The following is a 19,530-nucleotide window of genomic DNA, read 5'->3' on the forward strand; positions in this document are numbered from 1 at the left end:
ATTTATTTCCCAGGCACAATAAGTCTCACCTGGGTCTGGTTCTTAAGAATGGGCTATCTCTGTGTGGGTCTACCCGAGTCTACACGGGCCTGCACAGACTGGAACGCCAGCTCTAGCGCCACCCGCTGTACCACTTGGATATCAAAATGTCTTATGCTCATTATATGATATATTTCTGTATGTCAGAAATGGGGAATAGGGTATTGATAAGAGGAGAACTACAAATCATCCCACTCTGAGCCTTGTGGCTCTAGGGCTGCATCACTCAGATCAGGGCAGGGGCGGAGACTTAACCTGGGGGATCAGCAGCTACCGTACTGTACCGCCTCCAGTTATCTCATGGCTCTGGTGATACTGACCTAGAAAGCAGACTCCGCGTGGCTATAGAGTCTCCTCCAGGCATTGGGACTGAGTCATGGATGGAACATGATATCCCAGTGGTATCCAGTGAAAATGTAGCCAGCAAAAATGTAGTCAGTGAACAAATCGTGGTAAAAACACCTCTGCAGTGAAAAAGTTTCCAAGCAAAATGTAGTAAACAAATGTAGCTGAAAAATAGCCAGATATGCAGCGCTGCTAGGGTTTATTGGCCATGTGATTGCCTGGTTTAGCGGTACGGTAGGGGCTATAGTAAGGTTAGGGCTAAAAGAATAATGGTTTTGGGTTAATATTAAAGAAAGGGATAGGGTGGTTGTTGACGGCTAGTGATAATGGCGTAGCATAGGGGTTAGGATAAGCCTAGTTAGTTGTTAGTGCAGCCTAGAGTAAGCATTAGCATAATAATAATAACTTGTCATGTATATAGCGCTTTTATCCAAAGTGCTGAACATACATTTATTAACAAATTATTATCCAGTCCAAATTGGTACTCATCATATTGACCTTGGGCGGATGAAAGACTGTGTCGACCTTGCCAGGTTTCCAACGTGTGACATACAGATCACACACAATCGCAGTAGCAAGTGCTTTACCCGTTGAGCTTTCCTAATGGCTAAGGGTACCTTTTAGAGTTGTGGTTAGGGTAAGGCTCAGGTTAGAAATGTTTGGGTTAGGGCGAGGGCTATATAATTCTTAGCAAGCTGTTGATGGGGTTGGAGTTATGTGCACTGTTCATTTTTTATTTATGAATTTGTGGTTTTGTATTGAGTGTCAAGCAAATAAAATATTCAAGGATTGGTGTTAGTTAAGGGTTTAGGGTAGGAAAAGGGTGAAAGTAGAGTTAGGGTAAGATTCAGGAATGGAGTTAGGATGATGGTGGAGTTTTTATCAGTGGTTTGGGTCATTGGTAGGGTTACAGACTTGTACTTTTCTCTATTCAAAACAGCCTTTTTTGGCGACATTATCACTGGCAACATTTTCACACTTGACATTGCTTGTATTGAATGACTACATTTTCTGAAACAACTTTTTCGATGACTACTTGTTCACATGACTACCTTTTCCTGGGGACATTTTCACATGGAACCCTCCCAGTTCGTTCTAGAGCGCATGCCAGTGTTAACCAATCTATCCATGCTGAGAGTGTGTTTCCTGCATTTGAGCTCACAATTAGCCACCCGGTTTTGTTTTGCCATCAAATAGAAAGGAGGCGGAGCATTCAGCCCGTACCAAAAAACAGCATGTCAGTCTAAAACGGGTCTTAGTGACCTGTACAAACATCAGAGCGCAGACAAATACCATCCCAAGATAGACATACTATATTTACTACAGTATAGTACACAGTGTCCAGTCAAAGGGTCGAATACATTGTTTCGACTTACAATAGTTTCGAAACAAAAGGACCGAAAAAAAACGGTCGAATGCCTTTTTTTAAATGTATTTTTATTTTTTGGCTTCCGTATAGGAAAAAAAGTGGTTTTTACACCAAAAACGGTGTAAAAAAACAAAACAAAAAAACAAACATTCAATTTTTTTTTCCGGTCCTTTTTGTAAATTTGGTTTTATTAGTTTTACAAATACAAGTTATTCAGGAAAAGTATACAATAGGTACACAATTAAGAATTTCACTATAATAAAGCAAACCCCCCGAATCCCTTGTGTTTTGCGTCCGTCACATGTATGCTTTCTGCGTGCATAATGTTCGCGCAACATCATAACTTTTTCCCCCTTACCAATCCCCCCCCCATGGTCAGAGCCTTTATAACAGATCATGCAGCATTCATTGTACAACAATCAGAATCAGAGTTTATTGTCGGGTTCACGTTATTCGTAAGAGTGTCCGTCAAAGAGTTCAACTTATACGATGTTTAGTTTGTTCCTTGCTCCTCCGCCATCAGAGTAAGGGCTGTGTTACGGGCCAGACCGTCTGGTAGATATATGCTTTTGTATTCCATCCACAAGGTCTCAGTCTGTGAGAGTTTACCATGCAGCGATGCTGTTATGTGTTCCATTATACAAATGTTGGTCTTTTGACTCTAAACTATTGCATTCAAATCAATTGCCGTCGACCCTTTCACCTACAACTATACTATACACAGTCTTACCACTCAAACGCCATAACACTAAAGGAGAAAATCCATTCAAGCTGACATCAGTTTCACACCACAATCTAGGCAAATCATTTTATTTTTATAAAAGTTCTCACAAAATACCACTCAGTGCCTTCAAAAATGGAAGCAGCAGAACTTTGTTCTTACCTGCCAGAATGAATGGCAAGGGCCTCTGGCACACACTGATTAGGAAGTAGAAGCTAAATAAACAGCGCTATTAGAAGCATACCTTTCCATCCAATAAAATGTTGAAAGATAGCAACCATCACTGTTGTGATGTGTTAAAAGGCTTGGTCTGTTTGAAGTGAAGTGCCCTCTGTGCACAGCACGCCTAGACCAGAGGGAACCCATGATTGTCAAACTTGTTTAGAAGAAACTAGGTCACGAGACAGGCACAAGAGGAACACCAGTATATTTCTGCCAAACGGTTGGCACTGTTCCACACAGAAGACACCTATCCTGGCTTCTCAGCCTCAGCATGGGTTCCAAGGCAGGGAAATGGTTTAGGAACATGGCGTTTGGGAAAGAAGACCAGCGGGGTATCACACGTGTCAGTGTAAAATGACAACCTCATCTTCATTACAAATGGGGTTACATGGAAGGGAGTCCATCACTGACTATAAGGTATCATGATGGAAGCTGATGACCACTATCTGGATAGTTTGCAAATGGTACTCGTTTTCTTCACCAACATCAATGGAATAGGCCAGGTTAACACCTTTGCTAATGTTAATGTTGATAACGTTGAAAGTTAATCGAATATGTGGAGGAGACACATTCACTAAGGTTGTTGCTGATACGATTATTAGATGCTGAGGTGTCGCATGCATTAGCTTTTTGTAAATTCAGTTCACTTATCTATAGATCAAGTCCAGTTGCCATACACCAAGTCCATCCAATAGACTTAAGGACTTAGTTGATTGGATAATTGATCATCAAAACTCAATAATCCTCTTAGGTGCCATGGTCATAGACTTAGACGAGTGCCGCTGTTTTGTTTGACATGAATCCGGGTTCTCGGATCAATAGTCTCCCAAACAAAAATGTAGCTTTCTCATTGGCCAGTGCCATACAAACTACCTGTGAGGCATAAATACAAAAAAAGGTAGCAGGCGCCCCTCCCTCGAACGAACACGGCCTGATAACCTGTTCAGTGGTTTGTAACCACTTTGAGAGTTTGCAGCCATCTGCTTTTTGCTCACTGTACCTTTCACAGATGGGAAATAACCATTTGCATTTCAGTCTCTGTCCCGCCCACATGGGCACTCCAGCACCAAAATGCTATGGCAATTCACCTCTGAACAAGAATACCAACAGCAACCCCATACACGTATTTCAGCCTTGTTGGGCCTCATCAGTGAGGTGGAGCTGTGCCTCCCTGAGCACAGTGAGCTGGAGTCCACGTCTGGTTGCCCCCAGGTAACTTAGGGTGACCAATCCCAAGTTCCTTCCAAAAATACAAAAAAGGTAACTGTGAGGCATGACTGCTCAAAAAGCATTTGTTATGTTAGAGATTTGCTTTCCAGACAAAGGCGAGTTCAACAAATCAGTTTCAGGAACATCAGTGTGCGTCCCTTGACCCATAACATTTTCTGAACCTCAGTATTCGCATTCCCTCCATCCTGCCAGAGCTCAAACCTATGTGCCGCACAATTATTGGCAGGGGGAAAGGGGACACTGAGATTTGGTGGCGTGTGTGTGTGAGTGAGTGATACAGAAACAGGGAGTAGCGATGGTTGAAGAGATGGAGAGCAAGGCTCGGGAGTGGTGTCAGGTGCCACAAGGCAGGGTTGGGCAGGAACAGCATAACAAGCAGAGGATACGCACATGGGTAGAGAAGAGCAGGTGGAGGGCCACAGTAGGGGATGCTGGGAGGAGGCATGGGGAGGACAAGCAATCCACGCATGGGAGCGCATCAAAAGGGTTGTGAAAGGCAAGGGTTCCTTGAGGCTTACCATTGAGGCTTACCACCATACTCTCAAACGGTTAGGTAGCCACGCCTCCATAAAAGCTTGACGCGTGTTTGACTAGGCTAGACTGCTAGTCGTCAGGTAGGCGACTTACTTTTCCTGTACCCTATAATTATTCCCCCAAATATTCTAGGAGGGGTATAATTATATATAATTACCTCCAACCCTCGAATATTTGGGTAAAGTGTTTCATTGTTTGGAGGGTGCATTTTCAGGGAAATGTTGCCACCTGGCAGCCATTTTCACTGCAACATTATCACTGGATATGGTTGAAACCATTATGTTTATTTAAATTGACCAGTTTGATTGCAATCATCCTTTTACTCTCCCTCGATATATCACATTTACTTGTTTCTCCTCTGGGGTGTAGTAACACCCCCATGCCCCGCTGCACCCAAGTATTCATGTATACGATAGAAAAGCAATGGAGGGCATAGGAAGGGAAAACCGTGCACACTGATCTTCTAGTTCAGAGCTCCAGCAAAGCCGTTCCCAAATAGAGGGTAAGTTTGGCTTGCAGAAGGCAACCCCAATGTATTGATCTGCATAGATGCCCTTATGATAAGTGGTTCATGGCATATGGCTTATATGTCATGATTGTTTTGTCATATCAAAGTACTTACACACTGCTTTTTGTGGTGGAGTGAGGGAATACCCATTTGCTTCACACCAGCCAACAGGGAAGATGTCCATTGATTCTACATCAACAATATACTCTGGAACCGGCTTCTGCAAAACTAAAAGGAAACAAAATCACAAAGTTCACAATAAAGGTTGTCATTGAACATGCAGTGACACGATCTGGTATTGTCAACATCCACAAATTCATTGTATTTTGAAATGACATTTCAACTTGAACCAATTTGAACATTGAAATTCATATTACGTCTTGCACTTTACCACTGCCACACAAGAGGGGCCGATAGTCAAGGTGGTGTCATAGAAAGGTGCACACGTCTGCCTTTCTCGTAGAATTCTCTTTCTCACTGTGTATATTTTGCAATGTGCTGTGATCGGGATCATGACATTGCTAAGTAAATATTGCTGCCACCTTTGACTTACAAAAATAGTCACCTGTTGCAATTTGCCTGGCTAGTGTTGTGTGCACATTGCTGGAGTGAACTACTCACCCATCCTACATTCCCCAATTTTAGCTGTACTTTAATATAGGTATGTGTTGCAGATTGCGTTGTAAAGATATACAGTCGCTCCACATGTTTCCACAGCATGTCTGCGAAGCCTGGCGAGAACACAGCAGTGGCACTATGCCTGCTCTTTGTCCATTCACATATTGTTCATTTCAAGCTCAAGCACATCATTGGTTGGGTCACACTTTTGAAGAAAAAGGCTACAACTCGCTCACTGCCCCAATGCTATGTTTGTAGAAGCCATCGTTGTGAATGACATTATTGTATCCGGTGTCGCATGACCGCCCCTCTACACCGAGTTTGTGATACTTCGCATTTAGAAGACTGTCTGAAATACAAGTCACAATATACATTTGCATTGAAAAACACACGCTATGTGTTACTGGTGCTGACAAGTGCCTGCCACATTGCCATGGCTTGACAGGCAAATGCAGACAACGTGACTACTTAAGAGTAGCCTGACCCTCCACAGTTGAAGGCAGGCCACAATTTCCGGTCTGACATCCACCGCTTCCTCTCCCAACATATTGCTCACTTTTCAAATGCTTTTTAAAACTCACTGCTTTTGCCCTGCTCTAGCCTCAGCTGGGAACTGGTTTTTGTTTTGTGTGGCTTCTTTCATTTACAGTCAGTGTGTGTTCTGCTGTACTTAGGCGAGCTTTTCATGTTGACCTTTCTTCAAGTGTACTCTTGTGGTGATCTTTTAGCTTCAACGGTTTATTATTTCTAATTGCATATATATTTATTTGTATTTTTTACATGCATCTCTCGTTACCACTTGGATTTATGGGGCATGTTACAGAATGTATTGTCGTGCAATCAGATGTGCTTTGATAGCAGGGCCTGCACCCCCCGCCCCCCCTTTATAGACAAAAAGCCACAAAGAGAGGGGTATGGGGGGATCACGATGGGCATACTATATATAAGTTGAAAGTTCTGTTGCTGTTGTATCCAGGTGAGTTTATAGAAATGGCTTCCCTGACGTACTCGAAAATGGTCTCTTGTGGCACAACAGTGGTTTGGACACATTAGGGCTAATGTTACAGAAATAGTGCATTGATTGCAATTAGCACTAGGGCAAACATGCCTGATGCAAACAATATACTTTATATGCATTTTTGCAACATGCAAAATACTAGGGCAAACATTGCCATAAGGCAAACATACATTGAAACAATATGCGTTTTGCACAGGAGCAGTTTTTGCTCTAAGTGCTACTTGCAGTTGCACTGGTGACAAGTGTCTGTAATACTGCCCTAGTTGTGTTTTGGCATGAAGACATGGATGATAAACATGCATATTATGTGAGTAGCAGGAGACAATGCTGCCTGTCTGAAGGGCTCCTCAAATGATGATTATTATTATGAACCTAAGGGATGGTGCAGTCCTCCGCCGCCCATGCTCATTCAGATTGGGTTAGACGGGCCTGTGGACCATCCTAAGGGACGGTGCAGTCCTCCGCCATCCATGCTTGTTCAGATGGGTGAGACGGGCCTGTGGACCATCCAGTCCTCCTCCGCCCATGCTTGTTCAGACGGTTGAGATGGGCCTGTGGACCATCCTAAGGGACGGTGCAGTCCTCCGCCGCCCATGCTTGTTCAGATGGGTGAGACGGGTCTGTGGACCATCCTAAGGGACGGTGCAGTCCTCCGTCGACCATGCTCGTTCAGATTGGGTTAGACGAGCCTGTGGACCATCCTAAGGGACGGTGCAGTCCTCTGCCGCCCATGCTTGTTCAGATGGGTGAGACGGGCCTGTGGACCATCATAAGGGACGGTGCAGTCCTCCGCAGTCCATGCTTGTTCAGATGGGTGAGACGGGCCTGTGGACCATACAGTCCTCTGCCGCCCATGCTTGTTCAGACGGGTGGGACGGGTCTGTGGACCACCCTAAGGGATGGTGCAGTCCTCCGCCACCCATGCTTGTTCAGACGGGTGAGACAAGTCTGTGTACCATTACCCTGGATGTGGCAAAGTTTGCAGGGAGGGTGGCTGTAGAATCAACTCAACACCTCATGATTTCATGACCTCGGAAGTTGTAAGGAAGGTGACTGTCGTCCTGTTGAAGATTCATAGGGCACTATTGCAAAGAGGCTGCCAAACCTTCCTCCATTGCTGCTTCACTTGTTGGGATTAGGTTGATGTCCTGAAACCCCACCCCAAAAATGTGCCCGTGATTCAAGCCTAGTAAAGATGGCAGCCACAAAAGGGGGATTGAAGAGACAGAGGACAACAAAGTAAAGGGAAAATGAAAGGAGAAGGCAGGAATCTGATTGTCAACCCCTGGTCCCACCCCATTACCCGTTATTATATGTGTGTCTCCTTGTACTTCATGCCACCCCTGCTTAAGTCAGTGCGCCACTTGGGCCATTCCAGTCAAAAGCGTCTGATCACACCACTGGTTCTGGGGTAAACAGAGAGGTAGATGCTAGGCTAAGGAAAGGCAGAACGGAGGGGAGAGGGGAGACTTTAGGCCTGCTTTACTAAAATGTTTTAACATGGGAAAGTCCCATTGGAACCATTTTTGTACATTAGGCCTAAAGAGACGTAAAAGCAGCGGGTGAAGAGGGCAACAGCTGCAACAAAACAAACCGGGAAACCAATCAAATGCGCTTCATTCGCACAAGGTTATTTTACCCCATTTGCAGATACGATTGGCACAAGAAGATTTCTGGTAATGGTAAATAAGATGTAAGTGGAAGATGGGAAGAGAACACATACAACCCAGCGGGGCGCTATACGGTCATAGGCTGGCGCGGCCTGAAGACAGATATGAGGCACTGTGCAAGATCCAGGGCCAGTGCGGAGTTGCTGATATTTTTGCCCCCAGGCCCTACCCTGGAGGGCCCTGGGTGAGAGAGACTCATAGCGGGGGCATCCTATTGCTGGGCCTCCCCACCAGACACCACATCCTGACCAGGCCCGCCCCCCAGGGTGAATTTCTCAGAATAAAAGACGAAACACGTTTTCAGGATGGAAATCGCAATGCCACAGCAAGCTTTATTTTGCATAAAGTTAAGTCAAGAGTTATCTTACAGGCGATACGTTTATCCACCACACCACAGGTTCTTCGACACCGGGTGTGGCTTCTTAGGTACGCCCCCCAGCCCCCACCGTCCGTGTCCGGTGGACCCTTCTGGTTGAGCCCGGCCCTCCCTACCGGTTTCTCTCTACCCATGGCCATTCTTTGTTTACATTTTTGAAAAATTTTCCCCAGACACTTTTTTCGGTGTCCTTATTCACAGTACACATTCCCCAGACACTTTTTTCGGTGTCCTTATTCACAGTACACGTTTCTATCTCCCAGACACTTTTTTTGGTGTCCTTAATCACAGTACATGTTTCTACTCTGCTCTGTGCTCCTGTTCCCTTTTCCGTACCTACTCTTCCTTTGTTACGTTCCTGTTCCCTTGTTCTACCTGCCCAACCAACCATCTAATTCTAGCACTAAGTGCTCCCTGCTTCACTTCTATCTCCCATTTCCCGTTTCTGTGTGCTCTGATTCTCCTTCTTTCCATTCCTCCCTGTTCTTCTCTCCCCTTATCCATCTTCAATGATCTTACTCCGGTGTACCCCTGTTCTGTTTATCCCTTGCACTTTCACTTCGGTTCCCGAGACTCAGTCCTCCTCCCCCTTCCGGTTCTCTTCTCTATCGCCCAACCCACCCCCCTGCCTCCATGCTCTGTTCCCTGTATTCCATTACGCCCACCCCCCCTGGCCTCCATGTTATGTTCTCTCTATTCCCCAAGTTGCCCAGTCTCTTCCCCCCCAGCCTTGTGCTTACTCCCCCCAAACCACTTGGACCTTTCCTCACCTGCCTCCTTTGTCACACCCCAAGCCCTTCACCGTCCCCACTTACTCTTCCCCTACGTATTTTCCTTCAGTTATCCCTTCCCCTACTTGTTTTACTTACCAACCTTACTGTGCCACCTTCTTCTTGTTCCCCCCGACTTCCCTTTTTGCCCTTTTCGTTTTCTTCGTTCTCCACCTCCCTACACCTCCACCTCCCCTTATTCCCAGGGCCTCCCCTGAGTCTATTACACCTGGGCGCCGTAGATTCTAAGCTGTTGGCTGAGCAGCCCCCTACGGGTCTGCCAGTGCTTTGTTAAAGGGATCGCAATGTAACTCTGCTGGGCGACCTGAAACATAAAACAGACATGTTAATGTTAGACATCAAAACATTGGAATTGGGCGGGAGGGTGGGAATTCCACTCTGCTGCAGGGAAGGAAGGAAGGGACTGAGAGAGAAGGCCACGCGCGTTGAGGTTTATATAGGCTCAACTCTCTCTCGGTCCTGCGCTCCCCCTTCCAGCAACGCTGGGTGACGTAGGTGTCATGCCCACCCCACTTCCGGTCTGGACCTCCAGTTGTCCCTCACTGATCTCCGGGGGGGTAGGCTGGCCAGGAGCCCCCACTAAGAGGCGGCGCCCGCCATGTCCTCCTTTGTCGTCGCGTTCGCCCGCCATATCCAGCGTGCAGTGAAACAGCCACTGGCCCAATAATTCACAGAACAGCCCAGCACTGACTTGCAGTCGCATGTTCGGTAATTACACTTTGACACCTAAGTGCCAATGACGAGTATGCTCGTCCTTTTTTGCATAATAGCCTGGCACTTAAGGGCTTAATACATATAGTTGAATGTAGTTCATAATTGAGTAGTAGAAGCAGGCCGGCCTGCTTGTTAAGCTGTTTCTGATGAACGCGTCGGGTGTGATACATGTTCTTTTGTATCCTCTTGCACAGATCATTCCAATTAATCATAGTGAAACAAGTCAACACCCTCTCCCTTTGATACTGTCCCTAATAACAATGAATGAAAAGCTACACCTGGGCGTATATGTGTTACTCACAATGTAGCCTTAGTGGACTGAACACGTTTTAAAATAAATCCCAATTAAAGAGCAGACGCATCTTTCAAGCATCTAAAGGTTGTGGCAAGTTTTATGAACATGTCCACAGCATTTGAACCTCATAATAATTAAGGCGGAAACGGGGCCTTCCGTAAACAACACAGAGGTTCATTTTGTGGAGAAAAGCACTAATCTAGGAAAGCAATTGCCAGGGCTTAAAAGGATCATAGAATTCGATGTACAATGGAGATGCATATGCCTGGGCCGCAGATGAGACAAGAATGGTCCAAGTTCTTAACAGTCGCCGGAATGATGGGACCCCAGGAGCAGTTTAGGCAGTTCCCAAACGCTAGCTCCAGCTGCTGTCGCTCCATAATGTTTTATCAGGAAGAGGTTTCACCAGACGATTTGTGCATAGGACCTTTCTTTCTTTATTTTGCCTTTAATCAATATAAAATTATTGAACATGCACGTTCGTCCATAAGTGAAGGAAGGAAAGCCCAGGGGCAGTGGCTTTGTCTTGGAAACAAGGAAGTGCCAGAGAGGTTCGAATCCCGATCCCGCGCTTAGAAACCACAACGCTGGTTTTAAGTGCATTATAAATGAAAAATGCAATGAAAATAAATACTCAATCATATAAAAACAACATCATGAAAGATTAAAACACTGATCTCCTGTAAGATTCCAAACTAGTGGCCAGAATTTGCTCAGATGCACTCATGCAGTTGCTAAATGGGAGCAAGAAAACAGCACATCCGGTAGAAAAAGATCGGTTTCCTTTTCTGAGAATCTCATTCGATTTCCTGTTTGCTGCTCAATCCCACAGCGTTGTCTCGTTCTTAGCAACAGTGGTTTTTGGTTGCCCGGGTTTGTCAGCCCATCTATTTATGATACTGTATGAACGCTCTCCAGAAGCCCACCTGCTGAAGCCACAACATCCTTTGGGTTGTGTCTGTTTAGCCTGCTTTGTCCAATTAATAGGCTACGTTTCAGAATCTGTAGCAGTCAAGCAGTTGACACTTGCACAGGAAACATCTGTGCATTTGACTCTCTATACTACGAAAGAAAGGCCCTCCGACAGATTACATATCTATTCTGAAGCGACAAGACATGGCACTGGCCATGACCAACCACAGACATCTGTTACAATGTCCCATGCCACCCCATTACCTTTTCACACTATAACCAAGGCATCGACATAAAGCCTGATTATGCACATTTATTGAAAGAAAGTTTTATTTGTTAGCAGCAATGACTGCAAGTCAATTCTCAGAACCACTCTGCTCCCCAAAGGCAGTTTCACCCTGAAATTACCCATGTGAGCCAAAGGTAAAACGCTCTCAACCATATCCAGCAATCATGGACAAAAAGTGCCCTGTCCCTGGCAAGTCAGCAATGTTTTATAAAACTCTAGAAATTTAGAAAATGGCTAATAACAAACAACCTCTATCATAGAGTGGTTAAAAACAAATGGAAAATGCATACTGTATTTCAGTACACAGGTTAGTGGACATAAAGGATGGACTATGACAGACTTGACGTAACCAAAGATGCTCGTAGGTATGAAGCATCCTATAGGATAGAACATTTCTGTACTGTCTTCTACGGTAGGTAGCAAGAAATGAACCACTGCAATAGGAAGCGGAAAACCCCAATTATTTCCCAATGATAATGTTTGTTTTGTTTAAAATAGAGGTTGCTACCATAGTCTTTGGTGTTCCATAGAATTTAATGATACCACATGTTTCAACCTTGGAAGAAAAAGTGCTTAGGTTGGCTCTGATGGGATTCAAACCAGGGACCTGCACGAAGAAAACAGATATGAACAACAAGCCCTTTTGTGGCCGCTCTCTCTGACTGTGATAATCACTTTGATGACGCCTGCTCCACGTGCACCGACCTTTATCAAGGGATGTCCACTCACAATACAACTGAAATTGACACAGTGCATTGACAATGTTGATGGAGATAGGGGCTTATGTAGTCTTGAAAGGCAGAAATCCCAAATATGATTTAGCTGAAAACAGGCTTTATCTCTGAAATATCTGTAAAAAAAAAAAAAAAACTATACAATGTTGCCATAGACTCTACCCTATGAGAAAACAGATAAAGCCATACCCAATATATTTCATTGATGTTAGACACACTGCAAACTGCACTCCTCCTTCTACTGGCAGAGAGGATGAGGTGTTGCCTGCAACATCTTAGTAACTCTATTTTGAGATGGGCTTGCAGATAATGGCCCTCATTACGACCCTGGCGGAAATCGAAAAACGATGGCGGAAATGCAATACCGCCATCGAATAGCGCTCAGTGCGATTATGACCCGTCACCGTAAAGTACGATGCCATTAGCGACACCGTAGTGAACGCCAACGCTAACTGCACCAAGTACGCGCACGCGCGCCATGCGAAACCGTAATTACCACCATGGCGCAACGGTACGCAAATTCTGACCCTAGCGGACATTTACCTAACGCCATCAAGCATGGCGGAAAGTACCATTCCGCCATGGTGAGAAGTACGGCATCGCGAACCAACCGTAAATGGCCCTACTGAGTGCCTGTACACCACTCCCTGGCCACATTGCACAACTCCTCGTAGGTGCAATGAAGTCACACAATGCAACCAGTGAAATGTACAAGTCACCCATGCATGCCAACGAACAAATGAATGTAGGGGCTCCAAGTGCCTTGTGAGTGGCCATCCATATTTGCCATGTCACCATTGCCGTACTGATGCAGCACAGGCATGTGAAGGTTCAAGTACAGCAACATGAACTGAAATATGAGACAAACAAAAACAGGCCCCCCATCGCTTGACACCAGTGTAAGGCAACATTCAAAGCAGTATCCTGAGTGAGACTGCACCAGCCCTGTACTCCTGCCAGTAAACAAACCAACCATCAGCATAAGCATGTACCACACAAGTTGGCAGAGTGACTGAGCAGCCAGGCTCATCTCAAGAGGGGCCAATGGGAGCTGCAGGGCACAGATGGCACGAATACAGAAGCTATTCCAATGGACATGACCTCAGTCTCCCTCCAAGAAACGCACGCAAACACAGGCACCTGTGACCAGCCATATTCTGATAATCACATCATTCCACCAATCCACCTGGCTGACCGGCATCTGTTACACAAAAGCTAATCCCCCGCCCCTGAGCATGACATCATTAAAACAGTCATAATGGCAGCCCCTATCCCTGACCTCACTGGGCTTCGTAGGCAAACGCGCCCAGTACAATACCACGCAACTATACTCAGAAGCCGGAACCCAATGCAGATCTTCTCACAATACATCGCTCCACAAATAGGAATATGCTACATTACTTGCAAAGAAGAACGCTACACGGTTAATATCGGAATAGAAATTTAATGCACAACAAAATCACCAAGCCCATACAGCTATTAGGTCATGAACTCCAAAATATATTTCATTATTGTGGGCTGCATCCGCAATAAATGACCAGCTTCTTCTTGTGTGACGCCCTGTACCTTCATGGTACACAGGGGCTACATTCACGTTCAAAAAGGCAACATGGAAGCGCCTAGAACCGCAGGGCCGTCCCATTAGGTAGGCACTAGTCCAGCTGAAAGGTCGATATGTTGCTCCTAGCCACTAGTACTGCGTAAGGGCATGTGGCCCATTGGCGATCGTCCCATAAGATTGTAATGGTGCTCCACTGATTAACACGAAGCAGCAGGTGTCGGGAGTAAAAGCCATCTGCAGGAGTGGCATACAGATGGCAGCGGCAAAAGGGGAGGAGATACCTGTCACCCAAATGAAATGAAAAAGAATAGTATGGGCATCAGAACTTCATTTGAATTACTCACTTCAATGATCACACTAAATCCACAGCCATATGCATGCTAGCCCACTCAAAAGGATTATTCCCACCCAAAAATCACTTGCGAATCATAACTATATAAATCGAGGTGAAAACACTATTACAAACGAGTGTTTGTGTGCATGCGTCTATTAAAACAGAATCCATTAGATGGGATTAGTAACGTGCATAGACACAAGTGTTTGAAGGCGCGTCGAGACAGGGAGGGTTCAACAAGGGCAGATAGACGATGGTCCCACTATGGCAGCCCTGCATCACATAGCGCAGGGGAAGTGGATAGATTCCAAAAAGCCATGTACATGGCAAACTCTCTATTAAATCATCTGTCCATGCATCCATACATCATTCCCTCATCCCGGTATGAAAACGCCTGATTATTTACTCACATAACATGTGAAATTTCCATTGAGTCTGTGCGTAATGCAGTCTGCAAAATCCACTGTGCTCCAGCCCGGAATTCCAGTGTTGTGAAGTAACATGTATTTGGGAACGTCCGGCCTTATCGTCCACTACGCTATTGCGCATCCCATACTATTCATATCAATCATTGCATTCTCGCCATGGCCCCTGTCCGAAGGACATTAAACAATAGAACTTTATATCTGCAGTCAGACCTGTGGGCGTCTCCTCGCCGCTAGCTGAAAACCGAAAGCGCTGTCCTCCGAATTCCTCATTTGCAACATCACGTCGAAAAGGCATCTATGACCGCTCGAAATCACAAATTCATCCATGTAGTGCGGCAGTGTGTGAAAATGGCAACTGGCTTCACTCACAAATGGGACGCCCCGCCTGTCGGTGAACCTCGGTACAGTGCTGCATGAGGGTCCACCGTTAATCGAGTACTACATTCCACTGACCCTTCACAAGTTTGTTCGCGACTGTAAAGATAGTATGTGAAACAATGGGACCATAGCAGAATGAACATATGAAGCAATATTTCACTGCCATCGGGATTAAATACATGATTGTAATAGCAAGATGCCATGCGTCAAATTGCAGCGTTGTGTGCGGGACGTGCTCGCCCAAAGGGGATTGCAGCTTGCACAGGTGGAATGAATCACCACAGGTGGAGGCTATACTGCCTGAAAACACATAAATTGCACACCCAACCCCCTCCCACAACCACACCCACTCCAAAATGCTACCGGCAGGACTAGCGATGTTGGCCCTGGGGGACCTGATAGCACTGCAAGTACTCCAACTTCAAGAAGAAGACGAACACCAACTACTACAACAACCGGCCGCACAGAGGAGACGCAGGAGGAGGAGGAGGGCAAGGCAGGGCCAGCAAGGCCCACCAGCACAGCCACTACCACCACGCAGGCAGCCCGCAATCCCACGCCTCCGAGCTCATCCGTTCAACCTCACTGATGAGCAGATCCACACCCTCTACCGTTTGGACCGGGACACCATAACCGCCATTGTGGACATGACACACGCTGACCTTGTCAGCATGATAGATAGCCCAACCGCCATCCCACCCCTACTGAAGGTGGTGTCTGTACTACACTTCCTGGCCACAGGCACCTACCAGCACACAGTCGGACAGTTGCATGGCATTTCACAGCCACTGTTGTCACGGACACTATTGCAAGTGCTCGATGCCCTCCTGAAGCACGCAGACGACTACATCTCTCTACCACGCTCGGAGCAGGAAATTACGAACACAAAAGTGGGATTCCATGCACTTGCCGGCATACCGGGTTGCATTGGTGCCATCGACTGCACCCATGTGGAATTGGTTGTCCCACATGCCATGGAGGCCCAGTACCGCAACCGAAAACAATATCATTCTCTTAATGTACAAATGGTGTGTGACTCCAACAGGATCATTACACATTGTTGTGCCCGATTTCCTGGATCAACCCATGATTCTATGGTCTTGAGGAACTCTACAATACCACGCTACATGGAGCGACACGCAGGGAACAGATCCTGGCTACTCGGTGAGTCTCATTTCATGCATGATAATGTGGGGTATGTGATGCGGCAATGACCTGGCAGGAAGGGGGGGGGATGCGTACGTAGCAATGTCATTCCACAAACATCCTTTATTGTCCACATACAGGTGATGCCGGGTATCCACTGAAGAGATGGCTCCTTACACCACTCCGGAACCCACAGAACCAGCATGAGGAGGACTACAACCATGCCCACTCACGTACCCGTGTAGTCATAGAACAGGCATTCGGCCTACTGAAGGGTCGTTTCCGCTGCCTCAGCAGGTCTGGCGGGGCACTCCTGTACCGCCATGAGAAGGTTGCAAAGATGGTCATGGCATGTGTCATGCTACACAACATGTGCGTACGTAGAAATGTGCCCATGCCCCCTGACGCAGAACTGCAAGCACCTGAAGATGGTCATGATGAGGGTGGGGATGTGGCAGCACCTCAAGGAGTCCGCGAGGCACAGGAGGGCCGTGAAATTCGTCAGATTATCATAGATTCATGCTTCTAGCACTCACGCCTGGTGGCTGATACATGGACACGGGACTTGTGGCACTGTGTGTGTCTGGAACATGCACAATATGGACTGTACGCCTATAAAGGCCTCGTACACAAAGATCAATGTCCACACATCTCATTGGATGATTGTGAAATGTTTATAGCATATGTGAAATTATGTTACACACCCCATCGACCCGCCACCCAAGTAAGCCCAACACACCCCCTCCACCCTCCTACCTCCCCCCCGAACACCAGTGTCCAAAGATGCTCATTGTCAGTGGGCAGACGCTATTGCAAGCCCCCTCTCCGGGTATCAGGGGCACCCCTGCCTGTGGAGCGCAGGTTCCTCCCAGATCTACGTTGGGGGCTGCCCTGGACGGAACTTGCAACGGATGATGTCTCTGCCTGCTCACATCCATGCATGTCCCTAAGGGTTTGTGAGAGCTCAGTGAGCACACGGCGCACAGCGGCAAGTTCAGCACATACGTCTTTGGACGTCGCATGCAGTTCCCCCCTCAGGCTCTCGGTGCTTCTCTCCATTTGTACTCTCAGGCTCTCGGTGCTTCTCTCCATTTGTACCCTCAGGCTCTCGGTGCTTCTCTCCATTTGTGCCCTTAGTGTCTCTGTACTTCTCTCCATTTCTGCCCTAAGTGTCTCAGTAGATGTTTCTATGGCTGCCTTAGTACCCCCACATTCATCAGCATGCTCCTTGAGGAGCGTGGCCAGTTGCTGCTGTTGCACGATCACCTGGTCGAGGGACTGTTGCCTCTGCTGGGCCATGCCCATTTGCGGTGGTGTCACAGAGGGGCTGATCACCTCATGTTGCCTTGCCACAGGGCTTGTGGGGGATGGCCAGTCGTCGTCTTGTGGGTGCCCCTGCGTGGTATCCTCATGGTGTACGGGATGAAACAAACAGGGGGATTGAGACAGGTCATGGATGGATCCTACATCGACAGCACCGTTTTCTGTGTCGGAGCATGCTGCCATTAATACAGTGTCACCTATGGTGCTGCTGCCACCAGAAGCAGTGCCTTCTGTGGCATCCATTGGGGGGACCTGTGGTGCTGCTGTTGTGGGCATGCTGGCTGATGGGGTGCCTGTTGAAGTCCCCTCCTGTGTGCTGCCACTTGATTTGTGCTGCTGCCGTGTCTTGATCCGTGCAGCTGAGGTGGAGGGTCTTTGGCCGTTGGTCTTGGCCCTCTTTGCAGGTGTGCTGGTAGGGGTGTCCTGGAGCTCGTCGTTTGAATCGGACCCTGTGGTGGAGTAAAGGAGGGCGAGCGTTATTAATGGGTCTGTGGAAATTGGAATGGCAATGTATCACATGCATTGGGGTGGTACCTGAGGGTGATTTGGGTCAGGGCCTTGGAGGTGGTTTCATTTTTGTGTGGATTGAGGATGCAGTTGTTTTGCAGCCTGCAGTTAGGGTGTGCATGCTGCACGTGTAGAGGGTGTTTTTAGGATTTTTAATTATTTATGTATTTATTGTGACTTTTAAAGTGCGCTATCAGGCCAATGTATGTGGACGTTGTCCTGGACATGTGTTTCTGTTGCACTATGTGGACACATGGTACTTCACATGATTGGACATTGTGGATTTAGCATTGTTTTATTTGGCCCACCTACCTGATTCTTCGGATGTCTGCACTCCTTTCTCCATCCCTCCGACTCCCTCTATACTCTCCATTCCAATGGTGGAGGCACAGATTTCTTCCCAGGGGGTCAACTTGATGGGTGATTCCGATCCTCCCCCGGTAGCTGTGGCAATGTTACGGTTGGCTGATAGTATGCTCCGTACGCGTATCCGCAAGTCGTCCCATCGCTTTCTGCATTGCTGTGGGTTGCGGGGTGCGGTCCCCACCGCACTTACCCGCTGTGCCACCAGGGCCCATATGGCCTTCTTGTTCGCAAGTGCCGTCCTGGTCATTTGCGTCGAGAAGACGACGGCAGCATTCTCCTGGAGGGTCTCTGTGAGCACGGTGAGTTCCTCATGGGAGAAGTGGACCTGCCGCTTGCGGTCGCACGCTTTTTTCGCTACTTTTCCCATTTTTGTTGTTTTCACTAGGGTGGATTTCGGGTTGGGATGTGTCTCAGGGTAGGATTTTTAATGGTTGTGTGGGAATTCTGATTTTATAGGTGTACGGCGTGCTGTTTCCCGTTCCGGGACCATGTTTTTACTTCCGTTTCCGTATATTTACGGTCACCGTATTTTCCGATTGCCGCTCATTACGGTGACCGCTATGATGGGTGGCGGAATTGCACCTAGGGCGCCGTACGACGGCGGTGAGGGGCGTTTTGGGGACATTTCCGCCATCGCGGACTTTGCACTTCCGCCATGGCGTAGTGCTCGTGCCCGATGGGTCAGAATTAGCCGCACTTTACTCCGTCGTGCAATGGCGGAAACGCTATTTACGCTATGGCGGTCAGGTCAGTTACTTTCCGCCAGGGTCGTAATGAGGGCCAATGTATAAGAAACCAGGCGAACAAAGCAACTCCTTGCCTGGTTTAAATGCTACTTTAAAGAGGAACATAGCGAAATTCCCTATGAAAAATTAAACATACTCACCGAGATTGGAACAGAATGTTCGTTTCACGTGTGAACTATTGTTACATTACCCAAAAAAGGAACAAACAGGTTTGTTTTCTGTTGTGCAACAGCTGTTCCCTTCCTTTCAACATGAACTTTGGTGAAAAATAAATTCAGTAGACATAATAGGTGACAAGGTTCTACGCTATATGTTTGTCCAATTTCCATAGGTTTGATCCTGTGGATTATTTGTCG

The 19,530-nt window shown here is 46.9% G+C and overlaps 1 protein-coding gene across 2 annotated transcripts in view; it reads right to left on the bottom strand.

Moving 5' to 3' along the window:
- SFMBT2 (Scm like with four mbt domains 2) overlaps positions 1 to 19,530 on the bottom strand; it is a 957,919-nt gene that overhangs the window by 191,793 nt on the left and 746,596 nt on the right. For both annotated transcript variants that reach the window (XM_069629673.1, XM_069629672.1), the window contains one exon: positions 5,083 to 5,196. In XM_069629673.1, the coding sequence (XP_069485774.1) occupies positions 5,083 to 5,196 (114 nt within the window). The remainder of the gene's footprint in view (positions 1 to 5,082; positions 5,197 to 19,530) is intronic.

This window comes from Ambystoma mexicanum, chromosome 12, assembly GCF_040938575.1.
Source record: "Ambystoma mexicanum isolate Mex_15411 chromosome 12, UKY_AmexF1_1, whole genome shotgun sequence".
In the NCBI taxonomy this organism is placed as follows: Eukaryota; Metazoa; Chordata; class Amphibia; order Caudata; family Ambystomatidae; genus Ambystoma; species Ambystoma mexicanum.